The 26,149-nt window shown below is 45.3% G+C and overlaps 2 protein-coding genes across 2 annotated transcripts in view; one reads left to right on the top strand and one right to left on the bottom strand.

Annotated features, from left to right (window-relative positions):
• pmpcb (peptidase, mitochondrial processing subunit beta) overlaps positions 1–7,485 on the top strand; it is an 11,284-nt gene extending 3,799 nt beyond the window's left edge. Inside the window, exons 6-13 of the mRNA XM_078281339.1 lie at positions 5,870–5,949; positions 6,127–6,239; positions 6,322–6,465; positions 6,552–6,712; positions 6,795–6,880; positions 6,968–7,056; positions 7,143–7,218; positions 7,304–7,485. Of these exons, the coding sequence (XP_078137465.1) occupies positions 5,870–5,949; positions 6,127–6,239; positions 6,322–6,465; positions 6,552–6,712; positions 6,795–6,880; positions 6,968–7,056; positions 7,143–7,218; positions 7,304–7,368 (814 nt within the window). The 3' untranslated portion in view covers positions 7,369–7,485. The remainder of the gene's footprint in view (positions 1–5,869; positions 5,950–6,126; positions 6,240–6,321; positions 6,466–6,551; positions 6,713–6,794; positions 6,881–6,967; positions 7,057–7,142; positions 7,219–7,303) is intronic.
• On the bottom strand, positions 7,425–26,149 carry dnajc2 (DnaJ (Hsp40) homolog, subfamily C, member 2). The gene is made up of 16 exons (XM_078281335.1): positions 25,947–26,149; positions 25,036–25,226; positions 22,417–22,492; positions 22,228–22,326; positions 21,905–22,127; positions 21,696–21,761; positions 21,502–21,593; positions 20,295–20,416; positions 19,573–19,722; positions 19,388–19,476; positions 19,164–19,233; positions 18,825–19,009; positions 17,537–17,637; positions 13,096–13,206; positions 12,781–12,932; positions 7,425–7,577 (listed from the first exon to the last, which is right to left on the bottom strand). The coding sequence occupies exons 1-16, from the start codon at positions 25,999–26,001 to the stop codon at positions 7,509–7,511; spliced, it is 1,851 nt and encodes a 616-aa protein (XP_078137461.1). The 5' UTR covers positions 26,002–26,149; the 3' UTR covers positions 7,425–7,508.

The raw sequence follows: 26,149 nt of genomic DNA, 5'->3' as shown, positions 1-26,149 counted from the left end.
AAAACCGTAACTACGGCAGAAATATACGGAGCTCAAACACGACACATCTGCTGCAGCAAGCCCACAGCAGAGCGCGTCCTTTATAAACCCGAAGCCGTTCGATGCGGACCTGCACTGCAGAGAGAAATAAACGCAAGTCGTCCTCCACCTGCAGCCTTGATCTGTATTTGTTTTTAATCAGGGTCAGTGCGATGCATTTTAAAGCTAATAGACGCACGCACAATTAACTATATCAATAGAGCTGCATACAGAGTTATTTTTTCTTTGCGAAAGAAAAATAGAAATGTAAGGAAATATATCTATGTATAAGCATTTACACATACATCTGCACCCCATACACTTCTAATCATACATCTATACATATATACGTATACACATACAATATATGCATACACTCCCAAACTTTTACCTAAGAAACATAGGAGTTGATTTGTATATATAAAAAAAAGTCAACACACAATAACTTAGTTCATCGATTCATTTATCAGTCTACCAAAAACACCAAGAAAAAGCAAGGAAGTGCATGAATGAATAACTAAATCTTTTTACATTTACATACATTTAAAATCCATTGTTGTTCATAATTCTTATGCGTGCGTATGTTCGTGCGCATATTTACTCCTCTTAGGTGTGTTTAACTACGCTTTACATTATTTTATCGATCTAAATTCTTCGTACTTTCCCGTTTTAGTCGTTGGCTTTATGTTGGATCCATTTAGCCCAGCGTCTTTCGTACTCAAATTCTTCATTTCTGATTCTGAATGTTATTCTCTCCATTTCTGAAATTTCATGCATTGTTTCTTTCCATCTCTGGACTGTTGGTATTAATGTTTCCAGCCAGTTTTCTGTGATCTGCTTCATGGCTGCAATTCAGAAAATTCTATATAAATACTGGTCCGTCTCTAGTTTTAGCTCAGGTGGTGATTTTCCTAGGATCGTGTGTGTTGGATTAATAGTTTCTTTCAGATTTAAAGTTGTTTTTATTGCCGTTACAACCGTTTGCCAGATGATTTTAACATAGGGCAGAAAAAAAAAAAGCGCCTTCTCTTTTTCTTTTCTCCAGCAGTGTGATCTCCTAGTGCTATTAATTTTACTAAGAACATTTGGCGTATTGACAAATCTGGTATATACTTTCCGTACAAATTCCTTCCAATATTTTGAGTTTGTTGTTTTACGTATCCCACCACACACCTGACTCCAATCCTCTTCACTCGGCTTCTCCCCCATTTCAACCATCAGCTTTAGTTGGCATCCGTTATTGATATTTGTATTACTTTCAATAGGAATCTCTCTGCCAACGAGAATAAAAACATATACGACCACAGCCCGTCACTGGTGAAGTCGACCTTACGTCTGAACGAGCATTAAAGGAAAAGCCAAATGTGTGAAATTGTGCGGCTTTCGCAAATCACATTCCGCCGATGCCCGTTTACTGTATCTAACTGACTACATCAGGTGGGAGGTTAGATAAAGGTCATTTTTGCCGTACGGTCACGTAGGACCTACAGAAGGCCTTTGATACCGTCGACCGTGGCATTTTGGTACGCAAATTAAAAGCCGTCGGTTTTACCGACTGTGGGGTCCCTCGAGGGAGTGTTTTGGCTCCACTTTTTTTTTCCTTCTATATACTATAAATGACCTTAAGTCTGTATGTTTGTGTGAACTTGTTTTATAAAGAACTCTCAGTCTAGAACTATTGAATGTCCGCAGGTGGATGTCAGACAATAGGCTATCTTTGGATCAAAGATAAAAGTGAAAAGATCCCCCGGTTTTAAGGTCTTAGTTGGAGATAATGAGATTAATGTAAAGCACTCAGTTAGTTACCTTGGTTGTGTGCCGGACTGCCACTTGTCTGGAGCGGGCGAAAAGCAAAAGGTACTTACCAAGGTAAATCAATGAGTACGTTTCTTGACCAGAATCTCTAGGTTTCTGGACAAGAAAGCGACGTCAACTGTGCCAAGTGCTCTAATTCAGCCTTATTCTGACTTTGACGGTAGGCTATCGGAACATCGTACCGATTATTCCATCGATTAATCGAGTAACAAAGAAATACTTTTGTTTTATCAAAGAGCAATGACGTACAATAGTTTGGTTACATTTTCGGAAAAAGCTACATTTTTATTGCCTACATTGCTTACGATAGCATCTCTGAAAAAACTAAACATTAAGTGCATTTAAGTGCCATATTACATTGTTTTTTTCAGACTGCTCAAAATAAGGTTATGAGGCTTATTCCGAACCTCCCCAGGAGATCTCATCTTGACACTTTTCATTTTGAGACTACAGACCCTTTGCACGCGACGTCACGCTCTACTCGCGCGAATCACCAACGCCACGGCGGAAGAGCTATGCCGTTACTGTAGACGGACGGCAAGTCAAACACGTACGTGTCGGCTCGTATAATAAAATGGTTAATTGTTGTTGCGCGGCGGGCTTCTGTAGGCTTTGCGTTACGTCTGGTTCGAGTCATTGCGTTAACGAGGGGAACGCACTTCAAGGTTCCTTCGACATTTAACATATCGCAAACTGGCCCATATTAAATCGCTCATTTGACGTAGAGCTGCCTTAGGTTGCCTTTAATACGATGGGGAAATTCAAATGTCAGTACAAGTTATTCACGTTTACAGTTTGACAGCAATCTCTACTCGCCTTTTTTAGGTTTTCCTTTCCGAAAAAAAAGTCCCTGGTACCTGTTCCAAGCGAGCTGAGCCGATACCAAAAGGTGACGTGAAAACCTGTAGACTACTGATCGGTCAGAGAGAATCGCCACTAATCACTGCGTCATCATTGCTAGCGACAAACGGGGGTGTCCTGAACAAAACCGCCATCTTTAAATAGTTTAGCCAGCGGTGTATTTTTTTGCTGCCTCAGCTTCTTTTGGAACAAAATTTGTCTTCTGGCTGCGGCAACAGCCACGTGCCGAGAATCCAAAACAACACGCCTTCGACGTTCTGCGCGTGTGTCGCGTTGGGTCACGGCAGTTTCCTGCGACGGCGCTATGACGACCAGTGAGCGCTCGCCTCAGGAATGAGGCGGTGCTAAATCTGCAATGGAAAATGGAGGACGGGGCACCGCGGCCGAGTAGAGTCGAGCAGGTACCATGTAATGGTAAAACGCAATTAGTGAGCACCAGTTGGTTTTTTTTGCGTCACATCAATATAAGTAATAATAACTCTTGCGATACATTTTTTTTAAATCTTTTTATTCATCGATTCCCCGTGTCAAAGACAGTCATATACTGACACACACACACAGTGCTAACTCAACAGATAGACCTACCGCAGCTCGTATGTAACACGCGGCTGTCCTGATGGCTGATTTAGTCACGTAGACAGTTCCTGGCAGCTGTTAGTTACAGCGTTCAGGAACCGTTAAGCAGAACAAAATTAATATTATTATTATTATTACTACTGGTAAAGTTACCGGGCACCGGACATTTTCTCACCGGTTCCCAACTCCCAACGTGCAACTGTCATTGTACTGTAGCCTACGTCAGCGTTGCATTATCTCATCCCATCTCACCAACAGTTTAATACTTACTCGCACATCCAAACATAGTCAGAGAAGGGCTTCTTCTTTCCGATCGCACGAACGTTCCGAAACAGCAGTCGCATCCTCTCAAACTGCGCCGCTCCATCGTGCCCTCCGGGCGGCGGATACGTCCCTCTGCTTCTTCCAACTTTTCCCGTATCCCGTTTAGAGATGGTCCGATGCCATTTTGTTTTTTGCTTCCCGATACCCATTCCGATACCGAGTGCCGATCTGATACCGGTGCGTCGTATATGTTATTACGTTTTAACAGCTGTATACTACTATCCCTGTGTGGATGCGATATGATTTCTAATCTTTGTCGTTGGTCTGGCTCAGGTTAACCTCTTTGTGAAATATCAACGCCACAGAACTGTCTTTTATTATGCAGTTTGACGGTCAGCTGTGATGGAAAAACAACATAAAGAAAGTACTTTAACGTAGATTTTCTTTGGGGCTTTATTACGTGGTATCGGATGGGTGAATAAACTCCAGCGCGTTCCGATACCGGTATCGGAACATCTCTGCTCCCGTTCACCGCGACCTTCAGTTCAGAGTTTGTTCGATAGCTATTATATCTGCGAATGAACCGAACCGTGACTTCAGCGTACCGTTCCACACCTAATGTTTTGTAGTTTTGAGTAAGTTGGAAGTCGTTTAAATGATTTATGAAAAAAGCTGAAAAAAAGTGTGTGACGATTTAATAGCAGTTTTTGTGCGCGTGTACATTTTTGCCACGAAGGTGTTTGGTGTTTGTAAATTTGAGGGCACGAGGGTTAAGAAACCTCAAAGTGAAATTTTCATGCCGTGGGACCTTTTAGAAATGACGTGACTGTTTGCCGTCGTCCTTAGATGTGCACACTATGTAAATATACTCTTGAGCACGATCATGAGGTGTGTGTGTGTGTGTGTGTGTGTGTGTGTGAGAGATATTGTAATGTTAAGTAGTAAGCCGTTTTTTGACTTAAGAAGGAAATTTCTTGAGTTTACTGCATGAAATGCGTCCATTCCGATTGGGGTTATTTTTGACCCCGCTCGTAGGCCACGCGTCTGAGGGTTAACTAACAATGTAAAGGTCAACAAGCCACTGACACGCGTGTTCAGATTTGATTCATTGTATCCCGACATTTGCAGCGACCTGAGCCTTTTTGGTAAGATTACATATGAAATGTCAGGCCAGAGTCATTTTATTGTACCCAAAAGGAGTTTCCTTTTTATTTTGAAAGAAGTATTGAAAAAAACGTCTTGTAACTTTTTTGGCAACTTTCACCGCGTCCTGCAACTTAATTGCAACAAACGTCCGAAAGACGTGGCAACTTTTTAACAAAAGCTCCCGCGGAATCAGGCATTTGGGGCCACAACAATTTCCAAAAAAGGGTTTGAAATCCTTAGGGGCCTGAGCAATGTCTCTGAGTGTTTGCATGTGCCTGTGTGAGGGATCAGAGTAGTTGCATCAGGTGTGTGATGGCGGGGGATGGGGAAAGCACAGCCAGCACGGTAACAGTGGAGGTTTTCCATTCTGTTGTTGTTCTTATGGCTTTTTTGTTAATGATTCAGATTGTAAGTTTAAAGATACGTTGTGCAGTGAGTCTTTTTCATGTTTAGGCCTTTGGCGTGTGCACTGCAATTCATCAATGTGTTGTTTTGGCAGTATGAGTTCAATTGATATTTATCTTCAGCTGTTTGGTTTGGCGGTGTTCTTTAACTGAAGCTGAAGGCAAGTTGAGATGATTGGGGCCGAAAAGTGTTTTGTACGGGGTGACTTTGTAGTCACATTTGAGTCGGGCATTGTGGCATGTGCTGTTATGAGGTGTGTGTGTGTGTGTGTGTGTGTGTGTGTGTGTGTGTGTGTGTGTGTGTGTGTGTGTGTGTGTGTGTGTGTGTGTGTGTGTGTGTGTGTGTGTGTGTGTGTGTGTGTGTGTGTGTGTGTGTGCGCGTGTGTGCGCCACTGTGAGCAGGCATGGTGTGCTCCTGGAGTAGTTAGAGTGCAAACAATAGGGAGATGTTGTCTTTTGAGGGGATGGCAAAGTACGTATGTATCTGTATCAAGGTGTTGCCTGGGGACTCGGACACATGGTGGAGTTGTGTGTGTGATGGCCCTGCAACAGTGGGGCGTCCTGCTGGGCCCGTGGCCCCAGCCGGGCGACTCCTAGGTCTTAGTCCTCCGACGTCTTCGTCCGCCGAGGCTGCCGCCTCGCGCGCACGCGCCTTCAAGTAGTGGCGCCGCTTCCATCGCTCAACGAGCTCCAGCTGGATGCTCGTCAACCTGCTTCCATCACTGCACGGCAAGGCAGCCGACCACACTTTGTGACTTCTGTTGTGTGTTTCTACATCCTTGCAGGACCATCAACAGAGGAGACCTGGTGGAGTACATCACCACTCACTACAAAGGCCCCAGAATAGTGCTGGCCGCTGCCGGAGGTCAGAACTGCTCCTTTGCTTGCTTTTGCATATCTTTCGGCTTGTTCTAAACCTGACTCTGTGTGTCTGTCTGTCTGTATATCTGTGTGCGTCTCTGTCTGTCCATCTATCCCTACATGTGTTTGTCTGCCTGCACATTTCTGTCTGGACATGCGTCTGTCTCTCTCGTTTCACCAGGTGTTTCGCACAACCAGCTCGTCGATTTGGCCCAGCATCATTTTGGAAAACTCCCGGCCGCGCACCGCGGGGAAGCCCCAGCACTTCCTCCGTGCCACTTCACGGGAAGCGAGGTAAGTCGAGCGTCAAACGTGTGTCCGGACTGACCCGCGACGGAAAATCCAACCCATCGACGTTCTCTTCCCGTCTCTTCAGATCCGCGTGCGCGACGACAAGATGCCTCTGGCTCACGTCGCCGTGGCGGTGGAGGCGGTCGGATGGCCTCACCCCGACACCATCCCTCTGATGGTGGCCAACACGCTCATCGGGAACTGGGACCGCTCCTTCGGCGGAGGCGTGGTGAGTGGCGATAAAAGCTCGGTCCCATTCGCTTGACTTTTTGTCTGTTTGGGTCAATTAGAAAACTGTAATCTTTGCCGACCCAGAATCTGTCCAGCAAACTGGCTCAGGTGGCCTGTCGGGGAAACCTGTGTCACAGCTTCCAGTCCTTCAACACCTGCTACACGGACACAGGCCTGTGGGGACTCTACGTGGTGTGCGAGCCCGGCACCGTCGACGACATGATGCGCTTCACTCAGATCGAATGGTGAGTGGCCGCCGAAGGGACCGGCGCCGCGCAAACTGTCACCGTGTCTAAATATCTCGTCGCTTTCTCTCCCCCTCCTCAGGATGTCTCTTTGCACCAGCGTGACGGAAAGCGAGGTGGCGCGAGCCAAAAATCTGCTCAGGACCAACATGCTCCTGCATCTCGACGGTAAGGCCACCGTACGTCGGGGCGCGCGTGCCGAAGATCCCCAAACGTCGACTGACTCCATTTTTTCCCCTTTCTCCTTTTGCCCAGGATCCACCCCCGTCTGCGAGGATATCGGCAGACAGATGCTGTGCTACGGTCGCAGGATCCCCCTGCACGAGCTGGAGGCCAGAATCGATGTGAGTTAACGTTGTCGTCTCATTTGAATGTCTGTCCCGTTTCGACGGATCCCAAAAGTTGACGCTTGTTTTCTGCCCGTCCGCAGGCCGTCGACGCCACCGCCATCAAAGACGTCTGCACCAAATACATCTACGACAAGGCTCCCGCCGTCGCGGCGGTCGGTACGTCCCTTTGAAGGCCAACTTTGGTTTTGCCCACGTGCGCGTTCTCCCGACCGCATCGTTAACCTTTTCCTTTTCTTCTCAGGTCCCATCGAACGGCTGCCGGACTACGACCACATCCGCAGCGGAATGTTCTGGATGAGGACCTGAACGACAGACAGAGGACAATGTTCTGGACGAGGACAAATTGCACACGGACACGCCTGCTGTATTTATGTAGCTTCTTTAATACAAAATAAAGACCGACACAACAATGTTAAAACAACAGATGCTATCGTTTGTGATTCTTGTCATTTTTTACTCTTGCCCGCGACGTTTTCCTGTGCAGCTTTCTTGGCTTTGACCATCTCCACCAGCTCCTGTCGGACAAAAAAAAAAAAAAGAAAAAAAATGGGTCAGGATGCCGATACGCCCTTTTTTGGATTCAGCGTAAACCTGTATTTTTACGTTCTACTAAATATTAAAACCGAGCCGAAATAACAGCAACCGCCTGCGCGGGCGAATATAGAGTGAGCTGACCCAAGCGAGCGACGGTAACGCTCGAGTTTCTCGAAACGTCGGTTACTAGGGCTCAAACGATTTGCCTCGAAGACGCTTCGGCATCTCGACGTAGATAGATTCGGAAACCGACTCCATCGCTGGAGTGTAATTTGCCTCCGCCGAATCGTCAATTTTAAGGGGTAATTCTAATACAGAGACAAATGAAGCCATCTCCAACTATTTTGGATTTGGTATTAAACGAGCGATGCGGCGACCGTTCCGAGTGGGATAAAAAACAAATCACGATTTCGTCGTCGATCTCGTTTATTTTAACGCCGGTGATGTTCCGATTGCTCCCGATGGCGATAGCCGAGGGCTCGATTGCTGTCGCGAACGCAAGAGGCGAAAGGGGACGACCTCGGCGCACGCCTCTCGAAAGGTTGGGATGGAATATCGTTAGTTAATGCCGACGCGACCGAGTCGGCGTGCCAAACTTTTATCCGGTTAGAAAAATAATTACCAAAACGTGCAACGGCTCCGTGGAGATATCGACGCTCGACTCGATCCAACGCTTTCTCCGTGTCGGGACGTTCCGTTTTCGCGGAAATAATATTGAGGACCCTGCGGACGAACCTGGACGAGTGCTCGACATGTAAAATGTAGCCCGTGTCTTACCCCTAAATCTTTTATTTGGTATAACAAAAAAGTATTAATCGGCAAAAAATCTATTATGTGGGCAAAAGCTGGAATAAACTTGCTTTGTGACTTGCTTAGCGAAAATGGATTGAGGTCTTTTGAAGAAATTAAGCGAGAATATAACCTTACGCAAGAGGACTTTTGGAAATTCCTACAAATTGGGCACTGCATTAAAGCTACTCGGGGGAAGAACCCTGACCCCGTGACCAGGATTCAGGAGTTAGTCCAGGTCATTTTATGAGATTTTCAGGGAGGCTTGTCCACCCCGCGTCAAAGGGTTGAGACTGTGCTGGGACAAACGGATCTCAGCTGATAGATGGATGAAGTCGGTTGCGTCCTGGCGTAACTCTTCTCGTGAAGCACGATCTCAGCTTATTCGGTACAAATGACTTAACAGAAATCCCCGGTAAAATGGCCAAACTAAAACTTAAGGACAGTGACGCGTGTCGGAGGTGTGAGAAGGAAGTGGGTACTCTGATACACATGTTGTATTCTTGTGCAAAAAATCTATTCGGATTACAACTCGCCAAGACCCCAGCTCTGTGTATTCTGGGTCTGCTGCCAGACAATAACACTCTGACCAGAAGACAAAGACTATGGATACTGCAACAGGATGTAGAATAATTCTGCGGCGCTGGAAGTCCTCTACCCTGTGCCGTTTTAGGGAATGGCTAAGTATGAGCGAGTCACTTTCAGAGTAATGGGGAGAGAGGATGTCTTTAATCAAGTCTGGGGCTCCTTCCTGATGGCAATAGAGGGGCTGTCTGTCTGAATATAAGGCACCTCTTCTGATCCTATCCAATACAGCGTTTGACTGGTAGAATAATGTGGTGTAATGTAAGGAAGTTCCTCCCCCCCCCCCCTTCATTTTGTCAATTGCTTAAGAAATTTCAGCTGACGCGATGGGGCAGGGGTCGGCAACCCGCGGCTCTTTCTTCCCTCTGATGCGGCTCCCTGTGGCTTTTGAAATTAATGAACGAGTATTTAATTCAAATGTATTTTATTTTACTTTGTTTCTTTTTAAAATGTAATTCTAAATTTCAAGATTATGGTGATCTTGTGACATCTAAATTAGAGATGCACCGATTGACCGGCAGGTGACCGGAATTGGCCGATTTTCACGTCGTCGGCCGTGACCGGAGACCTGCCGGTCAAATGCACTCGGGCGCCGCGTGATTTACATCGCCCAACAGCAACATCACACGTGCACACGCAGGGTTTTCGCTGTATGCATGTAGCAGCTGCACACTGCCGCTCAATCCGACAGTCAGCCGCGCTCTCTCTCCCCTCCGAGGCTGAAAAACTGGAACGTGAAAACCGCACTCACGCGGGTCCCGTGAAATATGACCGCTACAACTTATCGGAAAATAGCGTTGGGCGCGCCGACTTTGATGAATTTACTGTTTATCAGGATGACGGCACACGGAGAGAGGACGGCATTTTTGGTTTGCTGCCGATGGATAATTTAAGTTCGGCGTTTTTTCATAAGTACGAGAAGGACTAAAATAGACTGAGTATTTTACTTGAAAGCAACCTTCAACCCAACGTCTTTTTTTTTTGTGCGTGCAGAAATGCAATTTCGTTTTCTCCGCAGTAGTTCATCGATCTCATAAATGCAACATGTTATAGTTTGTTTATGCATAGCAATAACATGTCAAAAGGGTTTTGTGGCTCCCAGTGTTTTCTTTACTGTGGGAAACGGGTCCAAATGGCTCTGCGATAGGGGAATCTAAAATCAGCTTTAGCTTCTTCGCTAAGCGAAGGGAGCATTAACTGATCAAAAGAATCTTGAAGAGATTCATTAGTAGCTAAACGCTCCGATGAGTATTTTTGTGTACATTTTGTTGCGTTTTTTAGCGCCGCGCAAGTAGTTTCCCTGCCTTCTCTCCCTGATCGTAATAGGTCTGCTTCAGTCTAATTAAGCCTACCGAGGCTTTATTGGTAGATAGTGTACCTCCAGGTGCCGAGTGGGCTTTTTACAAGCGCGTTTTTGATTTAACGATATACGAGGCGCAGTTATTTGCGATTTCAATTGATCGTAGAACGTATAGATCGGGGCCCGCCGCAAAGGAGGGGGTAATTGAACCTTAGCAAAGTATGCTCTTTAAGGATGGAGCCTTAGGAGGGAATGGGTTTAAGAGGATAGGGAGGTGTCCGTGTGTTTGAGCACATTGAGGATGTTTAAATGTGTGTCTTAGTTTTTTGTCCCATCAATTTATGTTGGGTTCTATTGACAGTAGCTGTAGGAGCATTACAAAGGAGGTCCGTTAGATTGTTACTCTGTGGCTCGTAAAAGTATCGCTCGAAACCTTCCCGATACGATACAAATTGAGTACCTTAACGGACAACGGGTCGGGGAAGCAGAAGAGCGGGCATCTTAATATACGCAATCCATCCTACGCAGCAAAGTAGAAGGAAATAGAACGCGGTACGTATTCCTCTTCGAGCCGCGATAGGCGATGCCGCCTCGGTTAAACGCGCGGGTTTCCGATCCGCACCTCGCGACGAGACGGACGCCTTACGATTCGGATCTCGTACCCGTCGGAACGGACACGAGATTTCAAAAATGGGCCGAAAGCGGTCTGGTAAAATATAGTGACCTCTACAAAGATGGAGCGCTAAGAAATGTTCGGGATTTACAACAAATCTAGACTTCTACGGGTTTTTGCAACTTAGACATTATACCGACAAAGTGATAAATAAGGCGGACGTAGATGAGACAAATTCAGGTATTCCTGAAGGTCTCCTTAATGAGTTACAAGTCAGACCCAGGTCGCAGGAATATCTCAATACTGTATCGAGTGGAGAGGACTCGATCTATTTAAAAGATAAATGGAAAAAGGAAGAAAAATTCACTCTGCGCTCAAGAAATATGGGGGAAATTATTTAGACGACGACGGAGAAGAACGTCTGCGCTGTCCTGGCGAGAATCTGTATTTTTTTTTTTTTCACCATTTAATTATTGTGTGCGCTTGTATAACCAAGTTCTTTTTTCTACCTTTTTTCGAATTTTTCTTTTTCCTAATTTTCAAGTAATGTTCAAGTATGTCATTCCATCCTTTTCTACGTATATTATTGATTTAATTAATTTCTTCTTGTGCTGTATTACGTACGCCAATGTTTAGTGGTCAAAGTTTACGCGTTAAACGCGTCGGACTAAAAGACGACGCGGATCGAGCGTAGCCGCGAAAAAGATTCCGTTAGAAATGGATAAAGACAAAGCCCATATGGTATACTTGCGTTTAGAAAAGCGGGAACGCGAGAAGATAAACAAACGATCAAACGGCCAGGTACGGTATAGCTCGTATAACTCAAAGAGGAGCAGCGATATTCATTAAACGACGTGTGAACTTTGAAATAGAAAACTGCTTTACAGATAAAAGGAGGACGGTACGTTTTAGTAGTAAAATAGGATCAATGGATTTCTCTTGCGTAATGTATGCTATCCGCCGGACGTGGGTCCAGAACCGACGCTCGCGTTAATCGATTTGGCGGTTGCAAAGTCTACGGTAGTTCTAATAACGGCAGGGGACCTCGACCTGGCGAAAAATGCTAATATATCAAGGACGGCCCGTTTAGAAATAGGACTCGTAGACGTACGGAGAGAGCTCCGTCCCGATCGAAAGGAATATACTTGCTGTTCTGGAAGGCGTGGAATTTATAACAGACTAGATTATTTCTTTATGTAGAGAAATAATGTAACTCTGGCGAAAGAACGTAAAATTACTTCTATTGATATGTCGGACTGTGCGGCAATTTCCTCGACTGGGGTGAAATATATACGGGAAGGAGCTAAAGCGGTAACGAGAGGACGCGTCATTTCGTATTCTTCAGCTAAGACAAAGGAAAGGTTAATTGAAGAAATAAAGGATATAGAAAATAGACAGTATAACAAATAGCTGGTTAAACGGTCAAAACTAGAGAAGCTACGTACAACTGAAAAGGGAAAAATGAATGCGATTCGCACGACGACGCGAATGCGACTTTGGATTGCAGTCCTTCAAAATATTAGCTTATAAACAAATAAAGAACTCGCGCGTTACAAATTTAAGGACCGACCAATCTAAAATAATAACCGATAAGGATCGGATTGTAGAAGAATTTGTTCGTCGCTATGAAAACTTGTATGGGCCAGAGGCGAGCGAGGATAAAAGAGCCGTACGGGCTTATTTGAGAAAACTCGAGTACACCCAAAGTAGCACGAGAAAATAATGCGAAGCTAACGAAATTAATTACGCGACAAGAGGTTAATAAACAAATACGAACCCTGAAAATAGGAATATCCCCAGGGGGGATTTACAAATCAATTTTATAAAGTTTTTAAAGATCAAATTAGCTCCTTACTAGCGAACGCATACAATTACGCATTATCCATACGGTGCTTACCTTGTATCTCTTCATACAGTCTTTCTTGCTGCGTCCCGGGACGGCGGCAGCGATCTTCTCCCAGCGCTCGGGTGTGCTGACCGGGTAGGTCTTCAGGGCTTGTTCCAGAAGCTTCTGTTCCTCGGTGGTCCAGGAGGCAGCGCTACCGGAGCCTGAGGGACGAGACGCGGCGGGTCAATATGGAATATTTGACGTTTCCTTCGCTACGAATTCCGTGCACGACCACCCGCGCGGTGACGTGACTGGACTAGAGCGTTTCAGGTCTAGATCACATTCTCTCGTACAGACGCTGAGCAGCTGTGCAGATACACTCACCGTCAAACCTCTCCGAGGGCACAGCGTTGTCTATGGTGGGCGCCACTGCACCGTGTTCCTTCTTGAACTTCTCAAAGGCTTTCCTGTTTATCTCGTCTTTCTGTACTGGATCTGTGGAGAGGACATTAACAGGATTGATGAATTGATGTTTGTAGCTTCTTGCATGGCAAATAGTATTTAACGGAATGTTAATAATGTATAATAAAACATTTCATAAAATGATGTCTAAGCAGACATGTGTATGTAATGTTGATTGATTGATTTATTATGTACAATGTGTGTACAAAGGTTTTAAAAAGCAAGCAGAAAAGAAATGTGTGTGTCTCTCTCTCTCTCTCTCTCTCTCTCTCTCTCTCTCCTAATATTTCAAGCTCAGAAGAGAACTTGCTGTGGACCTGCCCTTTCACTCCCACTCCTATTCCACCCCATTTCAATGAAAAACTACCTTTTATTTAACTTAACTTACGAGCTTTCCCCCCGGCCGTGGAAGACGCAAGGACTCCGAGCCTTCCTACTCTAGCCGGCCAGACTGAAGCTCATCCACGGGCAGGATTGACACATTTTTGACTCAAGCGCCGAAGTCGAGGATTTTCTCAACACGAAACGGGCGAATGGAAATGACAGAACGGCCGCTGGACAAGAGCTTGCTGGAAGAACGTGCCCGGGACTGATGGCAGATCCCACGTGTTCAACTTTAACTAGGCCATCTATCGGACGCTGACGTACGTTGCTCGATGTAACCTTCGCTCTGTTGTTTTTTCCTTTTAACGGCCTAGCCTTCCTGCTCACTACCAATCTACAGTGCATTCAGAGTGTTGACTTATTTCTATCCAACACTGTTATGCAACTTAACTTTGAAGGTGAAGCTAACCATTTAAGCTAAGTTCATGGCCAACTTTGTACAGCTCCTATGGTTTGTATAGCCTTTACAATCTAAGGTAGTTCATTTATAACTGTCAGTATCTGACAGCTATTTTTTTCTTTAAGGGGGGACGGGCGGATTCGACAGGCAGTTGCCCCCTCTCTCAGTGCCAAGTGCCTGATGTTATTTTGGGAGAGATGTTTTTCTTTTTGTTTTGTTTTTTGTTCTTAACTCACCTGGTTCTCGGTGTGAGTTTTAGGGTTGTTGGCGACAGGGTATTGGGGGGGCTAGATCTTCTTATCTTTATTGTAACACAGCCATCATCATCTCTATTTGTGTCCATAATACAGGCCTATATGTTTGGACTCAATTGCTTAATACATTGTACAATGCTCAGCCCATTCTAGGCCTACAACTGAACCGTGCCAACTTTACAGTTAGCTAGTTGGAACACGAACGGATTGAACGGGCCAGTTAAATGTGCGATCCTATATTTTTCACCGCGCTAGCTGAAATTACGTCCGACGTGTGCGATTTTGCTATAATCGTGGGTGCGGATATGAATGCGGTTATAAGCCCGGCCTTAGACTGCTCGAGCCCCGCGGGACACTGTTCTCGCTCTCAAAGCTCTATTTCAGCCTCTCTGTCCAAATTTATATCTGACTTCAGCTTACTTGATGCATTTCGTGCTGTTAAGCCCTACAGTTAAGCAATATAGTTTCTATTCTAATATACATAAAACCTACTCTCGCATTGACTACATCTTAACCTCTAGCTCAATCTCCGAAATTCATAATGCAGGGCTTTCTCCTACTCCATTATCTGACCGTAGCATCATTTTAGTCAAACTTACCTTAATGAACACACCTACCGGAGCAGCTCGCTGGCGTTTTAACACGACTCTGCTCAAGAGTGAAGAATATTGCGACTACTTTCGGAGAGAGCTGAGCAATTTTGTGGCTGAGAATATAGGTTCCGTTAATGACCCTTGAATATTTTGGTACGCTCTGAAAGAAAATTTCTGGGAAGAGCTAGGTAAATTCATGCTGGATATGATCCACGCAGCTGTGGATAGGGGCTCATTTGACCGGGACACCAACTCTGCTATTCTCACCGTTCTCCCCAAACCAAATAAGGATCCCTCCCTCTGTGGCAATTACAGACCCCTGTCACTTTTGAATTCAGAAATAAAAAATATATGCTAAAGTCCCGGCTTCACGGATTGAGATACTCGTGACTAAATTAGTACGTCGTGACCAGACCGGGTTTATAAAAACGCGCCACGCAGCCGTTAACTTCCTTAGACTTCTCCGTACGATACATTTTTCTAAAGATATCAAGTCCCCGTGTGCTGTTCTATCATTGGGTGCGGAAAAAGCCTTTGATAGACTCGAATGGAACCATCTCTGGCTGGTTTTGGAAGCTTTTGGTCTTGGTACTAACTATATTAAGATGATTAAGGTACTCTACTCTAATCCCTAAGCTATGGTATTTTCAGGCAACGTATTTTCCTCCCCCTTCCCAGTTTCGAGAGACTCCCGTCAAGGCTGCCCTCCGTCTCCTCTTCTGTTCGCTCTCTCCCTCGAGCCTCTTGCGCAGACAATTAGGCGGCACCCCTCTCTCTCGCCCATATCCTTTTGTAACACTTCACATCACATATCATTTTTCGCGGATGACATTCTGTTATACGTAAATAACGCGCCAGTGTGTATTCCGACAGTATTGGAGGTGTTTGAGGAGTTCAGCGCTCTCTCGGGCTATAAAATTAACTGCAAGTCTTCGCTGACGCCCCTGAACTCATCTCTCGACACTTCCACATTGCCGACACACAATGTACCCCTTCCCCCACCTAAAGGCTACTGGGACAAGATGCATAGTATAATATCAAAGTTTACCTATCTGGGGTGGGGGACGTCCACGCGTCTAACTACTCTTCAGCTCAATAAACGGAATGGGGGTCTTGCCGTCCCTAACTTTAAATTTTATTCTTGGTCTTATGTGCTGCGTCCGCTTTCCAATTGGCTGGACCCCCAGATACAACTATCATGGAGACCTATAGAAGAACATTTGGCCTCCCCTCACCGTCTTCAAGATTTAATACACTCAGGCCTTTCCATTAAACGCTCCAAACTAAAGCTGGGCCCCATTATGTCGTTCCTTTTGACTGTGTGGCACTCTGTGGAGAGGGTGACCGGCTCTATGTTGAAGCGGCACGCGCAAAGTCCTATTTTTAATAACTACTCTCTACTCACTGGCGGGGTACCTTTCTCTTTCAGGGAGTGGAGTGAGAGAGGCGTTAACGTCTTGTCTGATGTCTGTGATGATGGGGGTCTGAGGGTGTTTACCGATCTGCGAGCTACTTATGATATACCGGGTACATCTTTTTTCCTCTATTTGCGCCTAAGATCTGCGATGCGAGCGTACGGTGTGCCCTGGGGTACTCCCCTCCCCGCTCACGAGCTACACACGTTGCTAGATGTAGGAGTAAGATCGAGAGGCCCGATTTCTGCTCTTTACTCTTTTTTACTAGCATCCTCTTGCGGACCTCTGGCAGTTCATCAAGTGTGGACCGGTGACCTTGATCTACCCAGTGGTGAAATGTGTTTGGTTGACTGTCTGGAACAATTTAGACGAAACATCAAAAAACCTTAATCGCAAACTTATACGCTTCAAACTCATACATAGAATGTATCCAACGCCAAAAAAGATACACTTCATGAAGCTTGTACAGTCGCCCGTTTGTGATCTATGCTCTCTGGGTCGTGTGGGATCATTCTTACATATGTACTGGGACTGTCCTTTTGGAAATTAGTATCTTCCACTTTATCAGCTCTATTGGAGGTAGACGTACCATGTTCTCCTAAAATACTGATTCTAAATGACACCTCATCATTGAGCCTGTCCTCTACTCTATTAGCAGGGTTGACTACAGCTAAGAGAATGCTGGCCTTGCGCTGGAAGCCCACCCACGCACTCACACGCACCCAGTGGCTACAGTCATTTTTGAGCATACTCTACATGGAGTTGTCTGTAGCAAGAATGCATGGAGCTAGTCAGAAAACAATCCAAACCTGGACCTCTGCGGTGGCAGTGGTTAAAGATTTACTGAGTTGAGCTGAAGAATGTGTCTTTATTTGTAATTCTTTTGTTTATTTCTGTGCACTTACTTTGGCCTATAGGACACTGATATGACCAATGTACTATGTGCTGTATCACTATGTGTACTGTATGTAACATAGACGATCATGTTGGGACATTGAGGGAGGGGGGATGTCGCTATTCTGGGGGGTATTCTGGAGGGGTGGGTGGAGGAAAGTGGATACTACTTGTTGTATTACTGTCTTTGAATTGTGTCATGCCCTTCTCTTTTGAAAATAAAAAACAATTGATCACAAAAAAAGAAGAGGACTTGCTGTATTCCTTAAATGCAAAATGGATCTTAAAGTGAATATATGTAACTGTTTTACTTTGTTTCTGAAGGTCTGTAATTTTTCATACAATGGTCTTAAATGACTTGCATTAATAAGTGGATTCGATTTAACACGCGACTAAACTTATTTTCTTCCCAATCGAGCTCACCTAGCCGTTGTAGATTCTTGGCTTTGTTGATGACGTCTTTGGCTGTCCTCTTGGTGCCGCTGGTGGAGTGTAGGTTCATATAGTTGGCGATAACTTCCCATCTGGAAGGAAAAACACAATCAAACCTCCAAACGCACTGCAAAGCAGGGCTGCGCAGTAAATTGTATTTAAAAATCCCAATCTTTTTACATTTTAACAATTCCGCTGTATACGAATTAGCGGGGAGCTCCGTTGCACCAAACCAAGCGCTTCTCATTTTTCCTCAAGTTACATTTACGGGAGCAGAAATAAAAGATAGAAAAGCAAAAGAGTCGGCAGAAAAGCTTTGGAGAAACAAGTTTGAAAGAAGACAATCCTGTCGGTGGTCAGGAGAAAGAGTTTGTCCAACGCCGGTTGTGACAAAATGAAAGGAAGGCCGAGGTCAGGGCGTACATTTCTCCTGACGTCTATTCTAACACGCACGCCTCGATGCAAACAACCAGGACCCCCTGGCGTCAACGCCTGTTGCGTTGATCCTTTGCGCCTGCCTCGTATAAATCAGGGGTCGATGCGTAGACTGTATCATCTGGATTGCCCCCCGGTGGCTGGCTGGCAGCAGTATAGGTCATAATGTTGGCGGAGAGTCGGCTACGGCTGCGTCCCCGAGATTCTACTTTTCAAAATAAAAGCTTGCGTCTGGTCCGCTACGACTTTTTGAACATAAATACTGCAATAATGCTTTGATTGTGCTAGCAAAGCAGTTCTGTTTATGTGCGGGCGGGCTTTATTCAGTTTGGGAAATTCCATAGTTACAACACTAGTGAGCTAGCAAAACAGTTTTGTGTTTAATGTTAAATATACGCGGGATTTACAAAGCTGGCCGACTAAACGAGGATGGACTAGAAATCGGCCTGTGTATTTTTTGTATTTTAAGAGCGAATTTCTCCACAACGGCGACGGCATTTTTGCACGCTCCGAAGCCCACCCTCGCTGGTGTACTGTCTCTATCGCTGCCACAAGAGAGTTTTAAAACACAAGCACTGAACTGCCCGGGAGTTTGTGTGACAACTCAGAGCCCTACGGCTCTTTTCTTTCTCCGTAAAATAAAAAGGTGCCTTCAAGTGTGGTCAGAAAATTTGACGTCTATAAACGATGTGACAGACAATTACTGACAGTAATTGCGAAATATAAAGTACTTTATTATATTACAGGGTCTGCAAGTAACGTTACGCAAATCAGCCAATTAAGGGACACTGTCGCACAACCCTGATGTGAACACAGCCTAAACATTGTGTGTGCGTGTGTGTACCTGGCGTTGGTCCCAGCAGGGAACAGGTTGACAGCTTTGATGAGCAGCTGGAGATCCTCCTCGTTCCAGCCCTTTCCCCCTCCTCCTCCTCCTCCTCCGCTGGCCTGCTCAGCGCCGCGGGCCGCCTGCCTCATCTGGACCTCGGCCTCCTTCTCCCTCTGCAGCTGGGCATTGACCTCCTGCACCTGGGGGGGGGGGGGCATTTATTTCACATACATCAGCAGATGCTCATTCTCTTAAAAGGGCGGCCCCCCCCTATGTATCTCCTCTATTAGCTACCAAATAAATAACATGGGAAACACCCTAAGAAAATATTTTCAAACAAAAGTGCCTTTTTACCTGCTTCTCCACAGCTACCTTGCTGTCCTCTTTGGAGCCTGAGGCCAGGATTTCATTCAGGGACTGCAGGCTGAAACAGACAAGCACCATAAAATACTGTTACACATCTCCCCAGGGCTGTTTCCTGACAGGCTCTCAGCTGAAGACAACAGGACTAGGATCATCTTAAATTAAAGAGGCCTCTGGCAAACGTGTCCAAGTGACGATCCCGTAGTTGACTGTACCTCGTCAGCTCCAGGCGATCGCAGAGCTTCTCCACTTCCTCCATCATTTTCACACTGTCGGCCTCGTCGTCAGCAAAGTAATTCCAGTTCTGTGGAGTGAGGAAACATTAAACACGGCGCTATTGCTAATGCCGGTTTCAAGTGTCAGGAATACTGCCGGTGTGAGAGCTGCAATGAGAGCGAACCTTGCAGGTAGTCCTGAGTTTCTGCCTCTCCTTCTTGATGGCTTTCTTTTGGATCTCCTTCTCTTTCTTGGCCTGCTGGGCTACCTGCTTGGCCTCCTCTTCCTCCTTCGCCTTCGCCAATCGAGCGGCCTCCAGCTCAGCCTGCCGGGCCTGTAACGCGCACGGGACACCGACTGATGAGCATGTGCCAAAGTGACATCATTTCAAAAAGCAAACTTCAGTCACCAAAACATAAACTCCGACCTATCGGAAGCTTGACATCTGTGTGTTACGCAGTCCGTCTTTGATATACAGCTCATGCGCTGCTGAAAATAGTCCCTGACAAATGCGCTATTTCCTCCTGTTTGACAAAAAACTACAGTGACCAGTTGTTTTAAGACATTAGCGAGCCTTTCTTCTTTTTAATGAAAGTACGTATTTGTGCGCTGACTAACATCTTCGGTAGGAACCGAGGGACTTGGAGATGAGAGCCACAGACAGGGTGGCGAAGTCAAGGTGTTGAGAGTAGGACTAACGCATGTTGGTTTTCGTCTTTTCATACTACAGTATGTCATAGTAGACATGCGCAACTTCCATATAACATGAACACACAACAACATTTTTGACTCTGTGTAAACATCCGATTGAAAGGTGAGGACGACGCTTATTGATTCACCCACAACGGACTAAGTGAATGGCCATGTTATGTCAGCAGGTTTAGAATCAATGTGAATGAGACTTACTCGCTCCTTCTCCTCCTGCTCTCTCTTCTTGGCTTCGACTTTAGCCTTCTTCTCAGACTCCTTCCTGGCTTTTTCTTCTTCTTTGAATTTCTTTATTCTAGGGTCACAGCTATAGGCAGTATCTGCAGAGAAGAAATACAAGTCATCAGTCTCAGGCTACATTTTTATTTTACACTACTGCGTTTTGGTTTTTTAGCGGCGTTTTGAGCCAAAAAACAATCTCCGTGCACACAAGAGCTTTAGCTACAGTAGCAGAAATGTTCTCCGTTTACGCTAAAACGGCTCATGACCGTTCGTGTATACTGGGCACGCCCACGACGGTGTAAATTGGAAGCAGCGTGTATACTGCGCCCAGTTGCTGGTAGTTGACATGGTAGTTGCTTTTACTACAGAGGAAGAGCAGCAATGGCGACAGATTTCCTCTTCTTTGTTTGCACCGACAGCGAGGTAGAATTGTCACTGAAAATAACACGTGGCGTCAAAGGCGGCAGTCTGTCTGACGTTAACGTTACTCTGTGGTTCAAAGTCACGGATGTACAAGTTGAAAACACGTTGGAGAAGGCACAACAATGGCCAAGAGTAAGAGCAGGGGTTTATTTAGCTTGGAGCAAGGACGAGGGGGAACTGTTACTAAAGGTATGTAAGCCTACCTAACAGATAAGACTCTCTGGGGTTGTTTGTAGTCTGGACGCACTAACCGTTTCTAAATGTCTCCGTTTTAGGTGCTCTGAAACTCCGGAGCAATGTAGTGGCGAGACGTAAACGTAGCAAAAAAGATTTGTTTTTTAACCAAAACGTAGTAGCCTCACTAATATTCAGCAGCAGTATCTGGGGATTTCTGCCCCATATTATAAACTGTTTCTTAGTATAGACATTGTTTTTTTTCTACTATCTATCTCTCTCATATACACATACATATATATACAGTACATATATATGTATAAATATTTTTTTGGGGCTTTTATGGCCTTTAATTGACAGGACAGCTTGAAGACAGGAAAGGGGAGAGAGAGGAGGGACGACACGCAGCAAAGGGCCGCGGGTCGGATTCTAACCCGGGCTGCTGCGGAGGACTCGGCCTAAGTATTCCTGGGTGAGCTACAGGTCGCCCCTTTTCCTACAACATTTAATATCCATACGTGGCCTTATGCTATTTGTCATGCGTTTCATTCATCTCGCAGCGTGTGCTGGCTCTGAGAGACTGTACCAACTAGTGTTCGTATTCTGTTCATCTCCTCCTTCTTCCTCTGAGCTCTGGAGGCTCGATTCTGCTTTTCAATCCATCTCCTCTCGTCTCGACTGCGAGAAGAAGAAAAACGTCAGTCGGACACTTAAGTTATTGCACAGGGTCTGAAATGCGTTTCAGTACAATGGATTACTGTCTCACGCACGCTAGCTTACCACTCGGCCTTTTCCTTCTCTTCTTCATCCAAGTATGAGAATTCCCTCCATGAATCAAAGTTGTACCTTTAACGAAAATTGACATACAAGTCAAAACGCTTTCTCTTCTCTGACTTGTTTTTTGACACGGCCAAATCAACCAGGCACTCATATCCCTCTGATCAGATCAACATTTCTTGTTAGGCAGCAGCAAAAACTCTCCCACTTACCAAAAAGAGTAAAAATTGTCGACTTCTTCAAAGGAGGACTCCATGGTTCCAAGTAAAGGGACGTGCTTTTTGGAAGACCATCTGGCATTTCTCTCGAAAACGGGAGAAAACACCTCCGTAAAGTTTTCCTTGCCTTCGCTCTTTGAAGGCACGGCGTTGTCAAAGGTAGGGTCTACGCTGTCGAAGGCTCTCCTCTTCACAGGGTCCGACAGGATTTCTATAGCTGAGGTTCAAACCACGACAAACAGAAAACAGCGACGGTGACTTCAGGGCCTCCGGTAATAATATTAGTGCCGATACCAATAAGAGGCAGTGTTGTGTACCTTTAGTTATACAGGTAAAGTAGTCATTGTCTCCCTCTACAATCTGCTCTCCTGCAGCTTTCCTCTTGTCAGGATGGTGCTTCAACACAATCCCCTTGTCTGTTGAGAAACAGCAGATGTGAGCGGAATACGTTACTTCCACCAACTAGAGAAATGATCCATGAGAGCAGAAGGAGGAAATATACTCACGGGCAGCTTTGATCTGTTTTTGTGTGGCTTTGTACCTCAAGTGTGGCAGTCCGAGGACAGCATAGTGATCTTGATTCTGACAAACAAGAGTAAGAAAAAAAAAAAAAAGAGTTCAAATGACAAGCTGATTCGTTGATTATATTTTGAGTAGTCTATAAATAACTCTACTAAATATGAATGAAGGGTTACTGCACCTACTGTAAACTCGCGTGTCCAGCTCAGAAATATCGATCAAACATCACAAAGTGGTACAAAAGTATTGGCTGCAACTAGCAACAATTGTCGTTTGAATGGTTTCCCAGATCCCACTGTGTCGCCTTGAGATGACTTTAGTCCAACCACCAGTCCCAAACCCAAAGCGACCGGCAAAGCACCGTCAAGCGTAGATTTGTGCCCGATCGCTCCTGGCTGTTCGTAGACGTGCGTTTCTCCGTGCCGGTTGTAAAGCGATCCTCTGCGTCTGTAGTAGGCAATTCCGAAAACGGCTACTCACTCGCGGCTCGCGAAAGAAATAGAGGAGACGCCGTAACGAATGCTGCAGCGCGCGGCCGCTCCTCTACTGATTGCAGCCGATATGAACTGACAGGTTGGATAACGTGGGCGTCGAAATGAAAATCGCTTCGCGGCGCGGCTTTCCGCAGTACTTTTGCCGTTTTATATTGTTAATTGAATATGATTGACAGTTTGAAACAAGCAGTTTGACGATGCCACTTTGTGACCTGTGATGGACAACTTCCACCAGTTTCTGCTAAGGGTGTCACGATTTCGATTTTAAATCAAAATTAAGTCACAATCTCGAATTTCGAATAAAAAAATGGAATCGGCAGTCGATGCTGCCACGCCCCCACGTCACGTCCGGTCGGCTTGTCAGGCGGCCACCCGAGCCCCCAGGAACAGCGCCATGTCTTAAAGCAACCATGGGCTTAGCGGTCAACGGTGGAACTGCACCCCTCTGACCCAGAAAGACTTTTCCCAGAGACTTTGCATGGCGAAATAAGCTTATTTGAGCGGATACATTTTTTTGGGGGTACATCAACTTACCAGCCCGAACACTTAAAAGGGTTTTTAACATTCACTAGTAGCTGAATCCAGACTAGGCATGATGAACGCGCATAATGAACGCGAGCAGACCCGCGGGACTCCGCCCGCCCACGTCGCCTTGCACGCCCCCATTTCACGTTCTGCCAAGCGGAAAAAAAAAAAACACGTGTTGAAGTGCTGCGAGTCAACATCCTCTAACTTAGCTACAGCCAGTCAAAAGAAAGCATGGCAACTGCAGATGCAGGAGACCCATCGACAGAACTTGGGCCCCCTCCTTTTTCACTGAAGTTGCCGGTGTGGAAGTATTTTGGATTTCCAGTGAGTTATGTTGACAACGTTCGCCTTGTCGACAAAAAAGCCACAGTTTGCAAGCTCTGCTATGTGCGTGTGCCATATTCTGTGTGTTTACCATTGCACATTAGCCTAGCAGCTAGCTGAGTTTCCTTCCGTTTATAGCTTAATCCCGACAAAACCGGACGGTTGAATTTCAGCCTGCATGCACGTTTTGTAGCCCAAACAGAGCAGCTTACGTTGGTAGAGAGAGCAACAAGTTAGCGGACTGCCGAGTCACCCTCTCTGCCTGCTCAGCTGCTAAGACCGCTGTGCTGCGAAGTAGAGCTGGGCAATATATCGATATTATATCGATATCGTGATATGAGACTAGATATCGTCTTAGATTTTGGATATCGTAATGTTGTCTTTTCCTGGTTGTAAAGGCTGCATTACAGTAAAGTGATGTCATTTTCTGAACTTACCAGACTTACCCACTTTGTCATTATAGCCACATTACTGATGATTATTAATCAAAACTCTCATTGTGTAAATATTTTGTGAAAGCACCAATAGTCAACACTACAATATCGTTGCGGTATCGACATCGAGGTATTTGGTCAAAAATATCGTGATATTTGATTTTCTCCGTATCGCCCAGCCCTACTGCGAAGCGTCTGCCCTCCCAAAGTTTTTTCTCTTTTTTTCTTTACTTTATTGACAAATTGTCAAGTTTCCAATTGACTGAAGATTCAAGTTATTGTTACATCATGTTAATAAATGTTTTAAATTTGACAATGTAGTGTGGTACATTGCGAACAAAGGTCAGATATTATATTGCATAAATGTCTAGTCTAAAAATGGCATAGCAACCTGTGCTTTAAAAAAAAAAAAAAAAAAATGTTTAAATGTAAAAATCAAGAATGTAATCGAACCGTGACCTTAGAATCGAAAATGTAATCTAATCGAGGATTTGGAGAATCGTGACACCCCCTAGTTTCTGCATCTACACACTATGTGTTCAAGCTCCCCAGTCAAACAACACAGGGATTACCAGTCTGGCCCAGTCTTAATTTATAGCAGTCACACATTTCTCAGTCCTACGTTCCTTTTCAAAAGGACAGGAGGAAGATGTAGTAGTCGGAAAGCTGATGTCAACTGTGATTAACGGAGAATAACTGATCAAAGTTAAGTTATTTCCTCAACTAATCAAAACTGCAGGGTGATGAGTGTCTCCTCCTGTGATACATCAGCTCTAAAAAGGAAGCAGAAACTTGTCTTCCTGCGACATAATATTCTGACCGATACCTTCCAGTCTTTGGGGTCAAGTGTTCGCAGCATCGGGTACTCCTCCAGCTGAAACTCTTCATCTTCCGACTCCTCTGAGGACTCCTCTTCCTCCTCCAACTCCTGGAAGGAGACGGATGCATTCCGGTTCCTCCTCCTCACGTAGGCCTCGAACCATCGACCCACAGGCTCCACCTGGATCTGCACGGAGGCTGAGGAGGGGACAGACAGGTCAGAAACCATGCCGGTTCTCATCCACAACATGGAGCCCCACTGGATACCAACTATGTTGGCCGATGCTGATGTTAATATTTGACTGTTTCTGTCACATAAGGATCCCATAAACTGTCTTTTAAAGAATTGAGACCGAGACATGTACTGTTCTAGGGTTTTCCCTATCATTATAGGGTTTAGGTGCAGCACCCGAGTCGTTTTTGGCAGCACCTAAACCGAATTCATGTCAAATCCCCAGTGGACTTCTTTAGCAAGTTTTGTCTTTAAGCTTTTTTTGAGTGTTATGTATCATCTGTTATAGCTTTTCCAACGTTTTAGACACAGACGTGGTAGTAATAATGGTCCAAAATGATGTCAAATGACATGTTTTTTAATTGAATAACATCACATTTTCTCAAGTGCTGCCAACTAGCAAGTGTTCAGCTCATGTCAAGAGCGCTAATAAATCACTGCGGCAAGTGCAGCCATGAGTGGGCAGCAGCTCGGTTACATTATGAAACATACAGTCGGAATGAACCGAGGAACAACACAAATTATTAACAATAAATGGACACTTCCCAGCTCTGAATTAGCTGATAAAATTAGCTTAGTCCTTACTGTCTGCGTGTTAGCTGCGTGCTAACGAGTAAAGCAACAGTCTTGAATTACATTGGAAAGTTAGCTTAGCTAGCTAACGTTACCTTCCTTTCAGTGCTTACCGGCAGCGGCTGTAAAGACAACTGTCTCATCACCGTCCAGCGCTTCTAACAACATCTTAGAAAAATGGGCTACGCGAACATTCAGGTGCCGAAATTATCAAGTGAAAGCTTTCTGATGTGCTGAAGTCTGTGGCCCGATCATTAACATACCACATGGGCCTCCCTTCCTTCAGAGTGCCGAAAACGGCTTGTGCTCTCACTCC

This window comes from Sander vitreus, chromosome 23, assembly GCF_031162955.1.
Source record: "Sander vitreus isolate 19-12246 chromosome 23, sanVit1, whole genome shotgun sequence".
Taxonomy (NCBI): Eukaryota; Metazoa; Chordata; class Actinopteri; order Perciformes; family Percidae; genus Sander; species Sander vitreus.
The sequence above is the reverse complement of the archived record's forward strand: the minus strand, read 5'-3'. Positions and strand labels throughout refer to the sequence as shown.